At 40.8% G+C, this 16,395-nt stretch overlaps 1 protein-coding gene across 2 annotated transcripts in view; it reads left to right on the forward strand.

Moving 5' to 3' along the window:
* The window catches only part of emilin1b (elastin microfibril interfacer 1b), a 50,577-nt gene extending 35,403 nt beyond the window's left edge, over nt 1-15,174 (forward strand). For both annotated transcript variants that reach the window (XM_088991753.1, XM_088991752.1), the window contains 4 exons: nt 10,065-10,172; nt 11,625-11,642; nt 13,446-13,580; nt 14,057-15,174. In XM_088991753.1, the coding sequence (XP_088847879.1) occupies nt 10,065-10,172; nt 11,625-11,642; nt 13,446-13,580; nt 14,057-14,379 (584 nt within the window). In that variant the 3' untranslated portion in view covers nt 14,380-15,174. The remainder of the gene's footprint in view (nt 1-10,064; nt 10,173-11,624; nt 11,643-13,445; nt 13,581-14,056) is intronic.
* Nucleotides 15,175-16,395: the final 1,221 nt, after the last annotated feature.

Raw genomic sequence — 16,395 nt, forward strand, 5'->3', positions numbered from 1 at the left:
GTTGATCTGGAGGTTATTCTGCTGGCACCAGTCTACAAAGTCCTTTGTGGACTGATAATGAGGCCGACAATAGCTGAGTCGTCAGAGAACTTCTGACGGTGGCAGGTTGGGGTGTTGTAGTTGAAGTCCGAGGTGTAGAGGGTGAAGAGGAATGGAGCCAGGACTGTTCCCTTAAATTGTGCGCTCTCTGTCAAATACTGTGTTGACTCCATTCTCCCAAAGATTTAAGACCCTTTCTCCTTGTGCACTCCAGAGGGTTTGTAAATCCAAGTTGAAGGCCAAACATTTTTGACTTATGCTGATGTTGTTGGACATGTCTGTCTCCAAATGCTCAAAAAAAAACGATTGTCGTGTGTCCCCACTACATTACATCTGTGGCAATTCAGTTTTCTTGACTCTATCATATCAATTGGCAAAATATAACTTATCTGGGGGAGGGGCTTTTCTGCTTGAAATCAGACTTTTTTTTAAATGTAGGGATCTCCCACACTTAGAGCAATCACAGTCACATCTTACAATCACAGTGGCACAATGGTTACTGAGGTATTGAGTCCTTTGTTTTGATTTGCTTCCATGTCGGTGGTCACATACTTTGCACTTTCAGGTTTGTGTCACACGGAAGCTTGGGCGCAACTGAGCCATCTTTTTTTTTAATGAATGGGTCTTCATACGACATGATATTCTGATAAAATTACTTTGATTGGCTTTTATTTTGTAAAGAATACAAAAGCCACTCCAGGGAACACCCACATCTTTTGGCTGCTTAATACACAGTGCATACCTGGCATCAGGGTACATTAATAATAATAATAATAATAATAATAATAATAATAACTCTGTGTGAGTCAATTCAACACTGGAACAGGTGAGTTTTCAGCGATGATGTGAAGAATTGGAGGTCGGTAGAGTTGCGGATGTATTGTGGTAGAGCGTTCTAGAGGGTTGTTGTGGCGACTGAGAAGGCTTGGTCCACGCCAGGTTTTGACCCTGGTCATGGTGATGGCGAGGAAGGTGTGTTTGAGGGGCGAAGATTTGAATGGAGTGTGCCTTTTCAGATTGACATGGGAGAATCGGGGTCAGAATTAATGCAGTTTCCCTCTATTACCACTCTTTTATCCATTTTCTTTGTTGTGCTCTTATTTTGATATTTTTCCCCATTTCTTTTTTCCTTGTTTTCTCGTTTCGCCAACCCTTTAATTCAGTTATTTACACGCTTGTTTTCCTGGTTCTTGTTTTTAGTTCATTGATGAACACATTTTTTCCTGTTTACCTCTGCATTCATTACACTTCAAAGCAATCATCACCAACCCTGTACTTTTTTTCTTAGTTGTTTCATCAGTTTGTCACTGGCCACAGAATTTGCCTTGAAAGAATCACATTTGAATCCGAAAACGAGTAGTGTTGTTCACCAAGTAAATAGTGCAGGCATCCTATGACCATCTCAACATTGTCTTAAATTTGTCAAGGTAAAAGATTTGTGGTCTTTTCCTTTTAAAGAACTCTCATGGTGTCCATGTTTGTCACGTAGCCAGAGAGCTTTGTGCACAGTATTGCTGAATGTACTTTATATCAAACACAAAACCCAGACAATTTGGCTGCACATGACAGCCAGGTTGGACACCCAAAAAGAGAGCACATAATTCACATGGTCAAAGCTCCAAGAATTTTGTGAAACTGTCACTTTCTGCTCTTCATCTCCTGTTCTGGCTGCACTGTCCAACAACACATTCGATCTCAACTGCCTGTTTGGCTATAAACATCTGATTCACTTTAAGCAGGGTCTGTTCTCAATTAACTCCAAGGGTGTTTACAGGGCTTTCACTGTTGACTTCAGCTCATTCCAAATTTATGACATGCTTAAAAGGGAATAGTTTGTCATTCCATTTAACCACACCATATTGTTTTATGCGGATGTGCAATTCCAACCACAGTTCGGTCAAGTCTTGCAGAATCCACTTGAAAGGGAATTGTGCTTCACCAACGGCTATCGTTCTGCTTCATAAAAAAACGTACAGGGAGATTCATCCAGAAAGACATTTATGGAAACTATTCTAAGCCGTCTCAAAGGAAATTAAAAACTGAAAATTATAAGATTTACGTTCTCTTATCCTTATGACAGCCTGTTGATGAAAACCATTAAGAATGAACAGTGCCACTAAATGTAGTTACACATCAAAAATTGGATTATTAATATTCGATCCATACATCCATTTCCCGATCCGCTTATCCCCACAAGGGTCACGGGGAGTGCTTGAGCCTCTCACACCTATCTTGAATCAGTCGCCAGCCAATCGCAGGTCACACAGAGACGGATAACCAGAGTACCCACGGGAATCCCATGCATATAAGACGTGTGGCAATTGGATGGCTCAGTGGGTAGCTTCACTGGTTTACTGTACGTTCTGGGACACAGGTTCTCAAATTCAGTGAGCTTTTAAGGAGTCAAACTGTTTGAGAGGGAAAACAATTGGGGCTGAGAAGACAGTTGTCGACAAAAAAACGGTGTTTTAAAGGACAACCGACACCATTTTTTTGTTTCCTAACTGACATCAGAAAAACGTTTTAGAGCATCTAAAATACCCAAAACACGCAGGCTGATATTTTTAGTCAAATGCAAAACACCAATAAAAATGACTTAAAGTGTGCTAAAATTGTAAAAATTGAGCTGCGAATTCAGATTCAGAATCATCTTTATTGCCAATTATGGAGAACACACAAGGGATTTGTTTCCGGTAGAACATGCTGCACTCGTATCATCATAAAAAAATTGCAAAGAGGCACTGGGCTATTCGTCTGTGTAAGCTCTCAGTCATACACGAGTGGTCCATCGATGAAAAGGTTTCTTCAGGCGTCATCTGTATTTTTTATTTATTTTATACTTATTTTATACTTATTTTTATAAGTACAGATGACGGCTGAAGAAACCTTTTCATCCATTTGGGCTATTGTTCAAAGAGTTAATGGCTTGGGGGAAGCAGCTATTTAAATGTCTGCTGGATTTGGTGCATTTGGAAAATATGCTTTCTTGTTACTCATCCAGTTATGAATATGATTCAAATAGTTCTGAAGAGGAAAGCATAAATGTTTGCAATCGATTAAAGAAGTTCTTCCGGGTCATTTTGAGGCGTCAGGATGGATGTGTAGCGTCCCAGAAAATGCAGGAGATGGTGCCCAAGCTCCGTTGGAAATGGGCTGATTTGTTTGCTGGGAATTTGTGTCAGCGAATATCAAATACAGTAAAGTGTCGTTATATCGATATCGGATATATCGATAGTCCCGGTTATATCGATATTTTTTCGGACTCCCTTGAATATCGATATAACGAGACTTTACTGTAGTACTCTTGGTGCAACACACGATTCACCATCGCGCTATTTATGTGTTTTCCTTCTAATTTCGCCATCTACACGGATCAACACGATGTTTTCAGACCAAACAAACTACCGCAAAATGCATTGTGTGTCGCTTTCTCGGTCAGGGCCGTTCCAAATGTGACGTCACGTGGGGATCGTCATCAACTCGAAAACAAGACCTCTTGAATATTCAGCGCGAGTCTTAAAACGTAAAATATAGCTATATGTGGTGGAATCTTTGTCAAATACGCTCAGTAGAAGTCATTTGAAGTGATTTTACAAATTATGGACACAACTTGTCCGGAGGCGTCGGTTGTCCTTTAAGTGTTGATTTAGCTCTGGAGCGGGTGAAGCTAAATACACTTTTTTTTTAAAGTGTTAAGAAGAACTCTGTGGCCGTCAAAACAACACTGATTTTTTTGCTGTGTGCTGTCTGTTCCAAATTACACAAGTTTGTCATCAGTGAAAATACTTAATTATATTATTTGGTGCACCTACCCAAAATACAGATTCATTCACCCATCTCTTGAGCGTTCAGTGTTCTGAAATTTAAATTGAGATGCAATCAGGATTTTTGCTTCAGTCATTTTTTTCTTTCCGTGCCTGGCTTTCACACTTTCATGGAGATTCTCCTATTCAGACTTCAAACACATGCACCTTGCGTATTATTTGTGCCGTGATTCGGTGAAGGGAGTTTGATGAGTTTTCATGAGACATCCATTTGGAAAATATGTCATCCTTCAAATGTTAAATATACTTGCGTTGAGGATCCGTAAGTTTAACTCTTCCTTGCCTATGATGTGAGTGTGGCTCGTGTCACAGTCCACTTTGAAAGGAGCATAAGTTTTTGCAGTGTGTACAATGTGACTAACAACAGCCACCTGGCGTTAATGCTATCTGGGGCAACCATGCATTTGAGAAACAACTCGTTTTATGGTACTCTTTTTATTGCCTATTTTATGGATAATGACCACCAGGAACTGAAAAACAGTAGCTATTGGCACCAAGTATTTATTTCAAGTGTCACAACCTGCGTACTGAATCTGTATCATTCCCGCCACCACTGCCTCCAAGGAGTTTACAGCCCGAATGGATGAAATGGCTATGTGTTAGTCTACATAAGACATGTCCAAAGTTCGGCCCGGGAGCCAAATGCGGCCCGTGCTCAATTTTTAGCCCACCTGCGGCCTCCGTCATAAAAACAAAAACATCTATGGAAGGTGGAATTAATACATTGGGCTATAGCGCTGTCCCCTGCGTGTACTAAGCTACCATCTCGTGCCTCAATTAGCAACAGCAAATTAGTATATGAGTACACAGACCCTCCCCAACTTACGAACATTCGAGTTACAAATAACGGTACATCCAAACATTTTTGCGCTCCTTTTTCCGGCCGAGCTCGCTTGCGATTGTCTGCGTACTGTGCTTCACGCACACGCACGCACACGCATTAGAGGTTTCAAGGGCTGGATGTTTACGCCACGGACACAGAGGCTGACCAATAAGCGCCCGGCTATGCTGAAATGTTGCCAACAAGTTCAGGCCCCGATCCACCAAGCTCGCTTTCAATTGGCTGCGTAGAGTATTTGACGCTCCAATCGGACGCAATGCATAACAAAACGTAATTACTGCTGGCAAGTAATTCAGTAATTACATGCCATCAGCTTCAGTAAGGGCTTACTGAAGGATATATCCAAGGATATATGTTGTTGAACTACAGTAGGTGTGAATTTATTTTACGACTGTTAGAGCGTCTGTGTTTGATGCTTCCCCGTTCAGTGTTTGACTTAAACATATATTCCATACAAAATATAGCACTGTAGCAACTTATGAACAAATTCACCTTACGAATGACCGATCGGAACGTATCTCGTTCGTTAGGTGGCGAGCGTCTGTATTAGAGAGGGGGATGAGTGGAAGACTGTCTTTAAAACCCCCTGAGGACATTTCCAATATTTGGTCACAGACGTATTGCCGCCAACTTTGGGAGAGACATCCTTCTGCTGGTACGTTGCTTAGAAAAGGCCGCACTTAAATTAGCTGACTTAAAGAACCTCCCCAGATTCAATCAATCTTAGATGTAGACAGAGCAGGTTAATTCGTAAAGGCTTGAAATAAGCGCCCCTGGAACACGGACACTTAGCCAGAAAAATGCAACAAAACTATACGATGAAAATACTAAATCTGTGAATTAGGAGACTTGATATAGAGATAAAAAAACAGTCAGAAATAGAAACTTATTATCACCGATTACAAACCAAATTTACCCAAAATCTATCAGGAAGTGTGTGAATTCACTAAATCAGGAGACATGAGGCACCACAGCAAAACCAAAGAGAGACAAAAGGGTGAATTTCAAAAATTGCTTTTTAGGAAAGCAATCACAGTTACTAGCAAACATGTGAAAAATTAGTAATTAGCAAATTTCAAGGGAGAATTGGATCAAAAATTTGTCAGACAGAGACCTCACAGAGACAGAAAACGCTGTTCTAACCAAAGGCTTAAATTTCTCACGGACTCCTTAAAGGACAACCGACGTCTCCGGACAAGTTTTGTCCATAATTTGTAAAATGGCTTCAAATGACTTCTACTGAGCGTGTTTTACAAAGATTCCACCGCATATAGCTATATTTTACGTTTTAAGACTCACGCTGAATATTCAGTAAGTCTGGTTTTTGAGTCTGTACGTGACGTCACTAAAGGAACGCCCCACACCGAAAAAAAGACACATTGTAGCAGTCCTTCCATCACGTCAATGTATTTTGCTTTATTGTTTGGTCTGAAAACCTCGTGTTGCACCCTGAAGGCCAGAAGAGGGCGTCCAAGCGCCATATAAGGAATTTGTCAGCCTGTGGAAACGGAGGTAGCCACAGGAGGTCGCCATTGTGTGCCTCTTTTTCGTTGAGACATGTCCCCTCAATACGTCTGTGTAATCTCTCAGTCGTACAGGAGTGGTCCATCGATGAGAAGGTTTCTTCAGCCGTCATCTGTACTTTTTTGAAGGTGTCGGACGTTCGATAGGAGGCGAAACGTCCGACACCTTCAAAAAAGTATAGTTGACGGCTGAAGAAACCTTCTCATCGATCTCCCCTCAATATTCCCTCATAATGGCACGGAATAAATTATTTAATCGATTGCAAACATGTATGCTTTCTTCTTCAGAACTATTTGAATCATATTCATAACTGGATGTGTAACAAGAAAGCATATTCTCTGAATCTGAAGCCATTGTTTTGATTCTGCAGCAATGCAAGACGTCTTAGCGTGATGTCACGAACTGGGGGCGGGACTTTCTGAAAATGCCCAATTCGCAGCTCAATTTTTTTGCAGATTTTGGACACTTTGAGTCATTTGTATTGGTGTTTTGCATTTGAATAAAAATATCATGCTGCGTGTTTTGGGTATTTTAGATGCTATAAAACGTTTTTCTGGTGTCAGTTAAGAAACAAAAAAGTGACATCGGTTGTCCTTTAAGTGATACTAACAGTAGAGTACATCACAGCGACTGAATCAGCTATTAGAAATAACAAACTGCCGTATGCAAAGGCATAGGATCGACGCATAAAAATGTCAGCCCTTCTCAGTCGTGCCAAACCACCACTGTCCAACATAACATTTGAAGAGAAAGGCGTGAACTACTCGACAAAAAGATGAAAGTATTACTATTTGGCCAGCCGACAAGGATAGGTGTACAGTGCTTGTCAATAAATTGGATTTTGAAGACAAAATAAATAGGTCAATCAGTGATTTTAACACTTATGAGCAACTAAAGAGGGACCCTTCCGATAGATACAAGAAAGAAATTATAGACTTCTGAAGTTAGAGAAAGAAAAACTAAGAGACAAACAGATGCATTTTCAATTATACCCGGGAGTGGCCACGCCATGTATCTATGGACGGCCAAAAATACACAAAGAAGGGTTCCACCTCAGACCCATTGTTTGTAGCATTGACCCCTGAACATATAATGTAGCCAAATATTTAAAAACTACTTTAGCTCCTTTGGTTGGTAATACAGAACATCACATAGAGAGCACAACGGGGTGAGTAGAGAGGATCGAAGACCTCATATTGGAACCTGAGGAAACATTGGCATCTTACAATGTGACTTCTCTTTACATCTGTGCCAACCCCAGCATTAGTATCAGTGGTGAGGACGAGACTGCTGGATTTCTCTCTAAATGAAAGAACCAAATTTAAACCAGACCACATCTGCCAATTATTGGAAATTTGCCTTCATACTACATATTTTCAGTTTAGGGAAAAGTTTTACAAACAAATTCAGGAGGATGGATAACAAACAAAAATGCCCCATCTTGGAAAAAGGCCATCGTGTCGAGAATTCCTAAACAGGGTCAGACGAAAGAACTATGCAGTGGTTACAGGTGCTAATTCTTTTCAATCATTCATGTATGATGATATAGCTGAGGAACAAACCAGTTTTGTTCAAGCAACGCAGGCCCAGGATAACGCACTGAAAAAAAAAACCTATATAAATACTATATAATAGTATATAATAATAGTCAACATGGAGAGTTTTACTTGCATAGTAGTATAAGTGTACGAAAGCTTCAACAATTGGAATCAAGGAGAAATAGAAACTAAAGTGGATTGTGAGAAAGTAAAACATCTATCAGTGTACATCACAAAAAGCCTGGATGAATTGTTCAACAAAAACTACATACAGATTAATCAAACCATCACAAATGATCTGAGTGTGAGAGAAGAGGATGCACAAAACCGGGATAGATGGAGGACATTGATTCGCTGTAGCAACCCCTGAGGGGAAGAGCCGAAAGGAAAAGAATTTCCTGAAAAAAAGGTTAATATGAGCATGCTGTTAAGGTTACGATTTGCTTTATCAATTGTTGTCTATTTTAATACGACTGTATGTCTGTGTAAGCTCTCAGTCGTGCAGGAGTGGTCCATCGATGAATAGGTTTCTTCAGTTGTCATCTGTACTTCTTTGAAGGTGTCGGATGTTTCGCTTCTGATCCAAGATGCTTCTTCAGTGAACTAAAGTCTTGCTGGTAGTTTCGGCCCTATATATATATATATATATATATATATATATATATATATATATATATATATATATATATATATATATATATATATATATATATATATATATATATATATATATATAATGTCATGAGAGGCTAGCTCTCAGCGGAACAGGACAAGGCGCGCAATGGGCGACAGGTTTGAATGCAAACAAAGGTTTTAATAAAGGGTTTCAGGGGGAATTCACAAGCAACAAAGGCAACAATAGTCTCTTCCAATACTTAAATCATAATAAAGTCTCTTCTGAGGTGAAATTGAAGACAGAGTTCTTTTCCATGTGTTTCTCGGCCTCACCGCTCTTGATGTCCTCTCAGGTAGCCTAGCCACCTTTAGCAAGGGTCCAAATCCAGTGTTCTGCCGTATGGTCCCAACTGGCAATGAGTTCCATGCAGCAATCAGTTTCTCCACAGTGCACAGCGATGCAGCTTGTCTCGCCCGGCCTCCACACTCAGAGGCCCTCTGCCTTAAAAGCCTTGCTTGCCAATCAAGCCGTGATCAGCCACAGGTGTGGGGTTTGAATTGCTGCCTTCCACCAGATGGGGCCAAAACTCTCTGAGTGAAGCCATCCTAGGGGAATGTATTTGCCCTCCAGGACCCAGCCTCTCGTGACATCACAATATATATCCCTACTGCCGAACTCTGCTATGATTGGTCCCTGCTCTCAGGTTAGGGGGAGCAGAGGACTACTACCTGCGGCTCCACTCATTCCTTCTATTGTCCTGACTGATGACTGGCCTGATTGCCCTATTTGCTCTGGTATCACCTCATCAGCATAACTAAGCCTATGTTGCCTAAGCAGTCTGTTGTACGAACGATCCAAATTGAACCTCACACCACCATGTCGGTTTAGTGAAGGATTTTGCTGTTTTATGAAAATAGCTTCTTTTACTCCCCTTTCAAAACATCTATTTTCTTTCTATTTTAACCTAATTGTCGTCAAATGAGTGGTTGCTAGCTTTTAGGTGCATATGTACTGCCGATTGAGACCCACTAGTATTATCCCTGCAATATTGATAGTCTTTTTTGAGAATTTGTTTAGTCTCCTCAATGAATTGCTCTTTACAATTTTCATTCTTACAATGTATTGAATAAACTACGTTACTTTGTTTTTCATTTGGCAGCCTATTGTGAGTGCTCTCCTGATATATTTTGACTCCTTTTCTCTACCTTGGACGCTTGTTGGTATTAGTTTAGCCCTATGCTGGAAGGTTCTGATAACTCCTAGTTTGTGTTGTAGAGGGTGGGTAGAATCGACAAGTAAGTATTGGTCAGTGTGCGTAGCCTTCCTAAAGACTTCTGTTTTTACCGCTCTGTCCTCTTTTATAATTACGTTACAATCCAAAAAGGCTCGTTGGTTCTCTTTAATGTCCTCGTGAATAACTTTAATGTTGATGTCTACCGAGTTGAGGTGATCTGTGAAGGATTGAATAGGGCTGAAATATATATAGGGCCGAAACTACTAGTTCGCTGAAGAAGTACAGATCATGGCTGAAGAAACCATTTCATCAATACGACTGTTTGAAAAAAAAAAGGAATTTGTCCCTCGTGTACTTCAATTTGCTCTTGAGATGCTGTTGATGTGGTGTCAAACGTATGATGTACTCAACTTATTTTACCTCATAACAAGGTGTCATAATATTATAGGCCCAGCTGGACCTCCGGGAGAGAGAGGCTTCGATGGGCTTCCAGGTCCCGAAGGTCCACCTGGACCTGCTGGAAGACCAGGAGAAAGTGGAACACGTGGCCTCCCAGGTAGAACACTCGTATCTTCATTCTCCAATGTGAAGCCTGAAAAATCAGATTCATTTCATCTCTAAAGCAACTTTGTTGCACTAGCTTGTGATTTTGAATCTTCTCTAGGTGCAGACGTAGTGGATCATCAGCATTTTTTAACTTGCATGTACATATTTTTGAAATTCGGGTATCCCTATGCACAGCCCACTTGATGTCATCTGAAAGATTTGCACTTGGATTTAGGTCTGGGATCCTTCCAGTAAAACCCATTATTGCTCTTTGGTAAAGGCAATGTTTAATTGATTTGCATATACATGTTCACTCTTTGGGTGATTGTTTGTCTCTGTGTGCCCTGCGATTGGCCAGTAACCAGTTCAGGATGTCCCCCGACAACTGCCCAAAGATGGCACCCCCCATGACCCTAGTGAGGATAAAGCGGTTCGGATAATGAATCTTTGCGATGTTGTAGGTTGTCTTGAAAGATGCCATTAATTTATCCGGACCCTTTGATGAGACCCATGAAAGTATCCTGCCAAAAGTGCCTGCAATTTTGAACATTTAACTCAATCTTAAGGGAAGTCCGAGATCCAATTTAAAGAACGAGGTCTGGAGGCATACATACATTGGTTCTTATCCAGCTGTTCACTGAAGCTGTGACTTTGATCATTTGTGGAAGTGGAATTGAAAACAAGTCCAGCTGCTTCAACTCTTTATTCACAACACTGTTAGATACTTCTTCTTTTCCTTTCGGCTTTTCCCTTCAGGGGTCGCCATAGCTAATCAGTGTCCTCCATCTAACCCGGTTTTGTGCATCCTCTTCTCTCACACCAGCGACCTTCATGTCCTCTTTGACAACATCCATAAACCTCCCCTTTGGTCTTCTTTTCGGTCTCCCGCCTGGCAGTTCAAGGCTCAGCATCCTTATTCCGATATAGTCACACTCTCTACTCTGAACCTTTCATCAAAGCTGTAACCCTTCTTATCACACATCACACCTCACATTTTTCTCCAGCCGCTTCAGCCTGCCTGGACACGCTTCTTCACCTCTTTTCCACACTCTCCATTGCTCTGGACAGTTGACCCCAAGTACTTAAAATCCTCCACCTTCTTTATCTCTTCTTCCTGTAGCATCACCCTTGCACTTGGATCCCTCTCATTCACACACATATATTCCGTCTTGCTTCGACTGATCTTCATTCCTCTCCTTTCCCGGGCATACCTCCACATCTCTAGTTTCTCCTCCACCTGTTCCCTGTTCTTGCTGCAGATCACAATGTCATCTGCAAACATCATGGTCCAAGGAGATTCTTGTCTAACATCGTCTGATAGGCTGTTAGATTGAACACTTTAAAAAATATCAGGAGCTAATTTGAATATGAATGATAGTTCCTAGTATTAACTTTATATTGTCATAAAGTGTTTGTTACTGTTGACACCTTTTTAAACTAATTACGGATATGCTTTTTATAGGGACCAAAGGAGAAACAGGTATGTACATTTTATAAATTTAAATGATGAAATCTCAAAATACAATCTTTTATTTTATTCAGCGACAGAAATCACTGTGACAATGACAGATGATGGGGATTACAGTGATACTTTGGCTTACAAATTTAATTGGTTCCCAGACAGAGTGGGTAAGGCGAAAGGTGTGTATCCCAAAAATTAATTTCCTATAGGAAACCATTAAAATGAGAATAATCCGTTCTCAGGTCCCCATAAAACATAATTTTCTACTTTATAATTTTCTCAGCCTTCAAACTACACAAAATATACCTTATTTTATGTATAATAAATGTGCTATGGCATTATAATTAAAGAAATAAACTGTACTGTTTAATAAAGTTGTTTTATTTACCTTTGTGATGGTCGTTGAGGGCATGATGGAATGGAGTGGCCGGTTTCCTCAGCATTAAACACTTGATGAGGAACGTAACCTTCTTCATTCACCATCTTGAGGAATGATCCCTTTTAGGTGTTTTCTCTGTGATAATTTTACCCGGTTCCTCATCAATTGTGTTTAGCTGGATCGATAGTTTTTTGCATCAAGTGTACAGATGGCTTGTGCGGATTGTTTGTGGAGCCTGATTGATGGGATATTTTAACCTTGCAGTCAAAGTTTAAACTCCCACTGTCTCTGCCTGTCTCTTAAAAGGGACATCACTTTTTTTGTTTTTAACTGACATCAGAAAAACGTTTTATAGCATCTAAAATACCCAAAACACGCAGTATGATATTTTTATTCAAATGAAAACACCAATAAAAATGACTTTAAGTGACCAAAATCTGCAAAAAAATGAGCTGCGAATTGGGCATTTTCAGAAAGTCCCGCCCCCAGTTCGTGACGTCACGCCAAGACGTCTTGCATTGCTGGAGAATCCAAACAATGGCTTCAGATTCGGAGAATATGCTTTCTTGTTACACATCCAGTTATGAATATGATTCAAATAGTTCTGAAGAGGAAAGCATACATGTTTGCAATCGATTAAAGAATTATATGTGCCATTTTGAGGCAACATTGGGGGAAAATCTCTCACCCAAAAAAAGAGACACAAAATGGCGACCTCCAGTGGCCACCTCCGCTTCCACAGGCTGATAAATTCCTTATAAGGAGCTTGGATGCCCTCTTCTGTCGGCTTTTGGGTGCAACACGGTTCTCTGACCAAACATGTACAGCAAAATACATTGACGTGTTGGAAGGACTGCTACAATGTGTCTTTTTTCGGTCAGGGGGCGGTCCTTTCATGACGTCACATACGGACTCGTCACCAACTCAAAAACAAGACTTCCTGAATATTCAGCGTGAGTCTTAAAACGTAAAATATAGCCATATGCGGTGGAATCTTTGTAAAATACGCTCAGTAGAAGTCATTTGAAGCCATTTTACAAATTATGGACATAATGGAAATGGAAATAATGTTTAAACCACCTCCCCTCACTGCTGTGTGCTTGACCAATCACGTGGCTTTAACCGAAGACTGGGGGCGGGGAACAGAGGACATAAAAAGTCGGCAGCCATTTTCTTTTTGGAGAACGACACATCACTCATTGAGCCAGCTCCGTGTGTATTCCGAAAAAAGTTTATATGCCAAGGTAAAATTTACATGAATTTAACGTTCGTAAACCGAAACGTTCGTAAACCGAAACGTTCGTAAACGAAAGGGGTTCGTAAACCGAGGTATCACTGTATTTTAAAAAAACATTGCATACATTGCATTGCATACATTCTCAAATCCGCTTGTCCTTACAAAGCTCAAATCATATTCTCATTTGGAAAACGTGTGTTTTCAGGACTACCCGGTGTTGATGCTCTCTTACCAAAATTGTCCTTCTCTGCTGCCCTCACTGTTCCCATGGATGTCCCGGGGACCATTATCTTTGACAAGATCTTTGTTAATGAAGGTGACTTCTATGACCACAGAACAGGTAAACACAATTTACTGGGAGGGTTCATTGTCCTTAGAGATTTGTTTAATTTGTCAAATATTAACAAGCCAACATTAGGCCCAGCCTCTGATGAGATCAATAAATCAATCCATCTATTTTCTGCCGCTTATCCGGGGTCGGGTCGCGGGAGCAACAGCTTCAGTAGGGAAGCCCAGACTTCCCTCTCTCCAGCCACTTCTTCCAGCTCGTCCTGACAGATCCCGAGGCGTTACAAGCCAGCTGGGAGACTTAGTCTCTCCAGCGTCTCCTGCCAGTGGGGCATGCCCGGAACACCTCACCAAGGAGGCGTCCAGGTTGCATCCGAATCAGACGCCCGAGCCTCCTCAACTGGCTCCTCTCGATGTGGAGGAGAAGCGGCTCAACTTTGAGCCCCTCTCAGATCTTCAAATGTCACTTCAATGTACAAAACGAATGCATATTTTGGCAGTAACCAATTGCTAATCTCTTCATCTCAGGTATTTTTACTGCGCCAGTTGATGGACACTACTTTTTCAGCGCCATCCTAACAGGCCACAAGAACGAGAAGATCGAGGCAGTTCTTTCTAAATCCAACTATGGCATGGCCCGTGTGGATTCTGGTGGCTATCAGCCTGAGGGTCTGGAAAACAACCCTGTGGCGGAAGTTAAAACCTCTCCAGGCTCCCTTGCTGTTTTCAATATCATCTTGCCCCTGCAGGCTCAGGATACAGTCTGCATCGACTTGGTGATGGGAAAACTGGCCCACTCTGTGGAACCACTTACCCTCTTTAATGGGTTTCTCCTCTATGAAGACATGTGATGGCTTCCCGTCGATGCCTGAAACATTGAAGACATTAAATGACAAGGACAGAGGAGCTTAGTCACAGAATTTCCAGATGAGTCAAGACAATCCCACCGCAGGCAGCACCAAAACAACAATCTCATTTTTGCATTCAGAAATGACTATTGATAATTTTAGATTATTTTTAATGTATCTGACCTGAAACTCTTTTCACCAGATGTATATTATTTGTCCTCTGAGCTTTCTTTTCTTCCCAGGATTGATTCATGTAGACAAAAGCAGTAGGACTATACTCCACAGCTGCGTATCCATCCGTAAAGGTTACTGTTAATTCCAATTCAGGTGTCGAAAACCTAACCTATGTACTGGGCAATTTTATGTCAATGACATGCTATATCCTGTGGTAAACAAGCGCATGCTTGTGGGCGTATATGCCTCTTCTCAAAAGTTGTCATTGAATCTTTTATGTTTATGAAAACTCTGACATGTTTACTATGTCTGGTAGCAATTTTACTGCAGTATTCGGTTTACTGGTATGACTTTTGAATTGAATGTTTTTTTTAATCATGAATTGCACATTTTTTGTTGTTGTTTGTGTTTCCAAAATGTCTTTGTCACTCAAGACTATTTTGTTCGACAAGGAAAGTAAATTCTAGCAGTATTCTCTGGTTGGTATCTACAGTTGGCTACCAGAATTTTCATGTAATAAGTGCACATTTGAATTACAGTTTTCCAAATAGGTAAAATGTCCTTGTTTTCTAATGTGTTGCTTTAAATAGTGTGTAAAGTATTAAATTTTTTATTTAATGCAGACATTTTTGTCATGTTTATTATGATGTACAGTATTGCCTCCAAGTTTTTGTACAGCCAAGTTACAGTGTGTGCGCGTGTCAGTGTGTAGCTTAAAGGACAACCGACGCCTCCGGACAAGTTGTGTCCATAATTTGTAAAATCCATTCAAATGACTTCTACTGAGCGTATTTTATAAAGATCCCACCACATATATATATTTTACATTTTAAGACTCGCACTGAATATTCAGGAAGTCTTGTTTTCGAGTTGATGACGATCCCCTACGTGAGGTCACATTTGGAACGCCCCTGACCGAGAATGTGACACACAATGCATTTTGTGGTACTTAGTTTGATCTGAAAAATTTGTGTTGATCTGCGTTGATGGCAAAATTAGAAGGAAAACACATAAATAACGCAATGGTGAATCGTTGTGTGTTGCACCAAGACTACTATTTGATATTCGCTGACACAAATTCCCAGTAGACAAATCAGCCCATTTCCAACGGAGCTGGGGCGCCATCTTGTGCATTTTCTGGGACGCTACATTGCCGTCATTGACGGCTCGAATTGATATGGGAGGACTCCTTTAATCGATTGCAAACATTTATGCGTTCCTCTTCAGAACCATTTGAATCATATTCATAACTGGATGAGTAACAAGAAAACATCTTCTCCGAATTTGAACTTCGTGAGCCCATTGTTTTGTTTCTTGAGCAAGGCTAGACGACTTGGCGTGATGTCACGAACTGGGGGCGGGACTTTCTAAAAATCCCCAGTTTCGAACTGATTTGTGGCAGATTTTGGACACTAAATCATTTTTATGGGTATTGCATTTGACTAAAAATATCAGCCTGTGTGTTTTGGGTAGATGCTATAAAATGTTTTTCTGATGTAAGTTAGGAAACAAAAAAATGGTGTTGGTTGTCCTTTAAGATAGTACCACAAGCCGATGGCAACCTCGAACTGGCAACAATGAAAGCGGCTATGGCCAAATACCTCCAGCGAGTGAGGCAAGTCCCAAAAAGCCAGCTCAATGGCAAGAACAAGACTCGGGCAGTAAACAGCTATGCCTTGCCAGTGATCACATACCCTGCCGGAATATAAGGTGGCCCATATTCCAAAAACATGCATGCAAGGCTGACACTCTAAATGAGGGGTCAGGAACCTTTTTGACTAAGAGAGCCATAAAAGTAAAATATTTAGAAATGTTTTTCAGTGAGAGCCAGATACACACTCATGC

This window comes from Hippocampus bargibanti, linkage group LG03, assembly GCF_051943395.1.
Source record: "Hippocampus bargibanti isolate YZ-2025 linkage group LG03, ASM5194339v1, whole genome shotgun sequence".
Lineage (NCBI taxonomy): Eukaryota > Metazoa > Chordata > Actinopteri > Syngnathiformes > Syngnathidae > Hippocampus > Hippocampus bargibanti.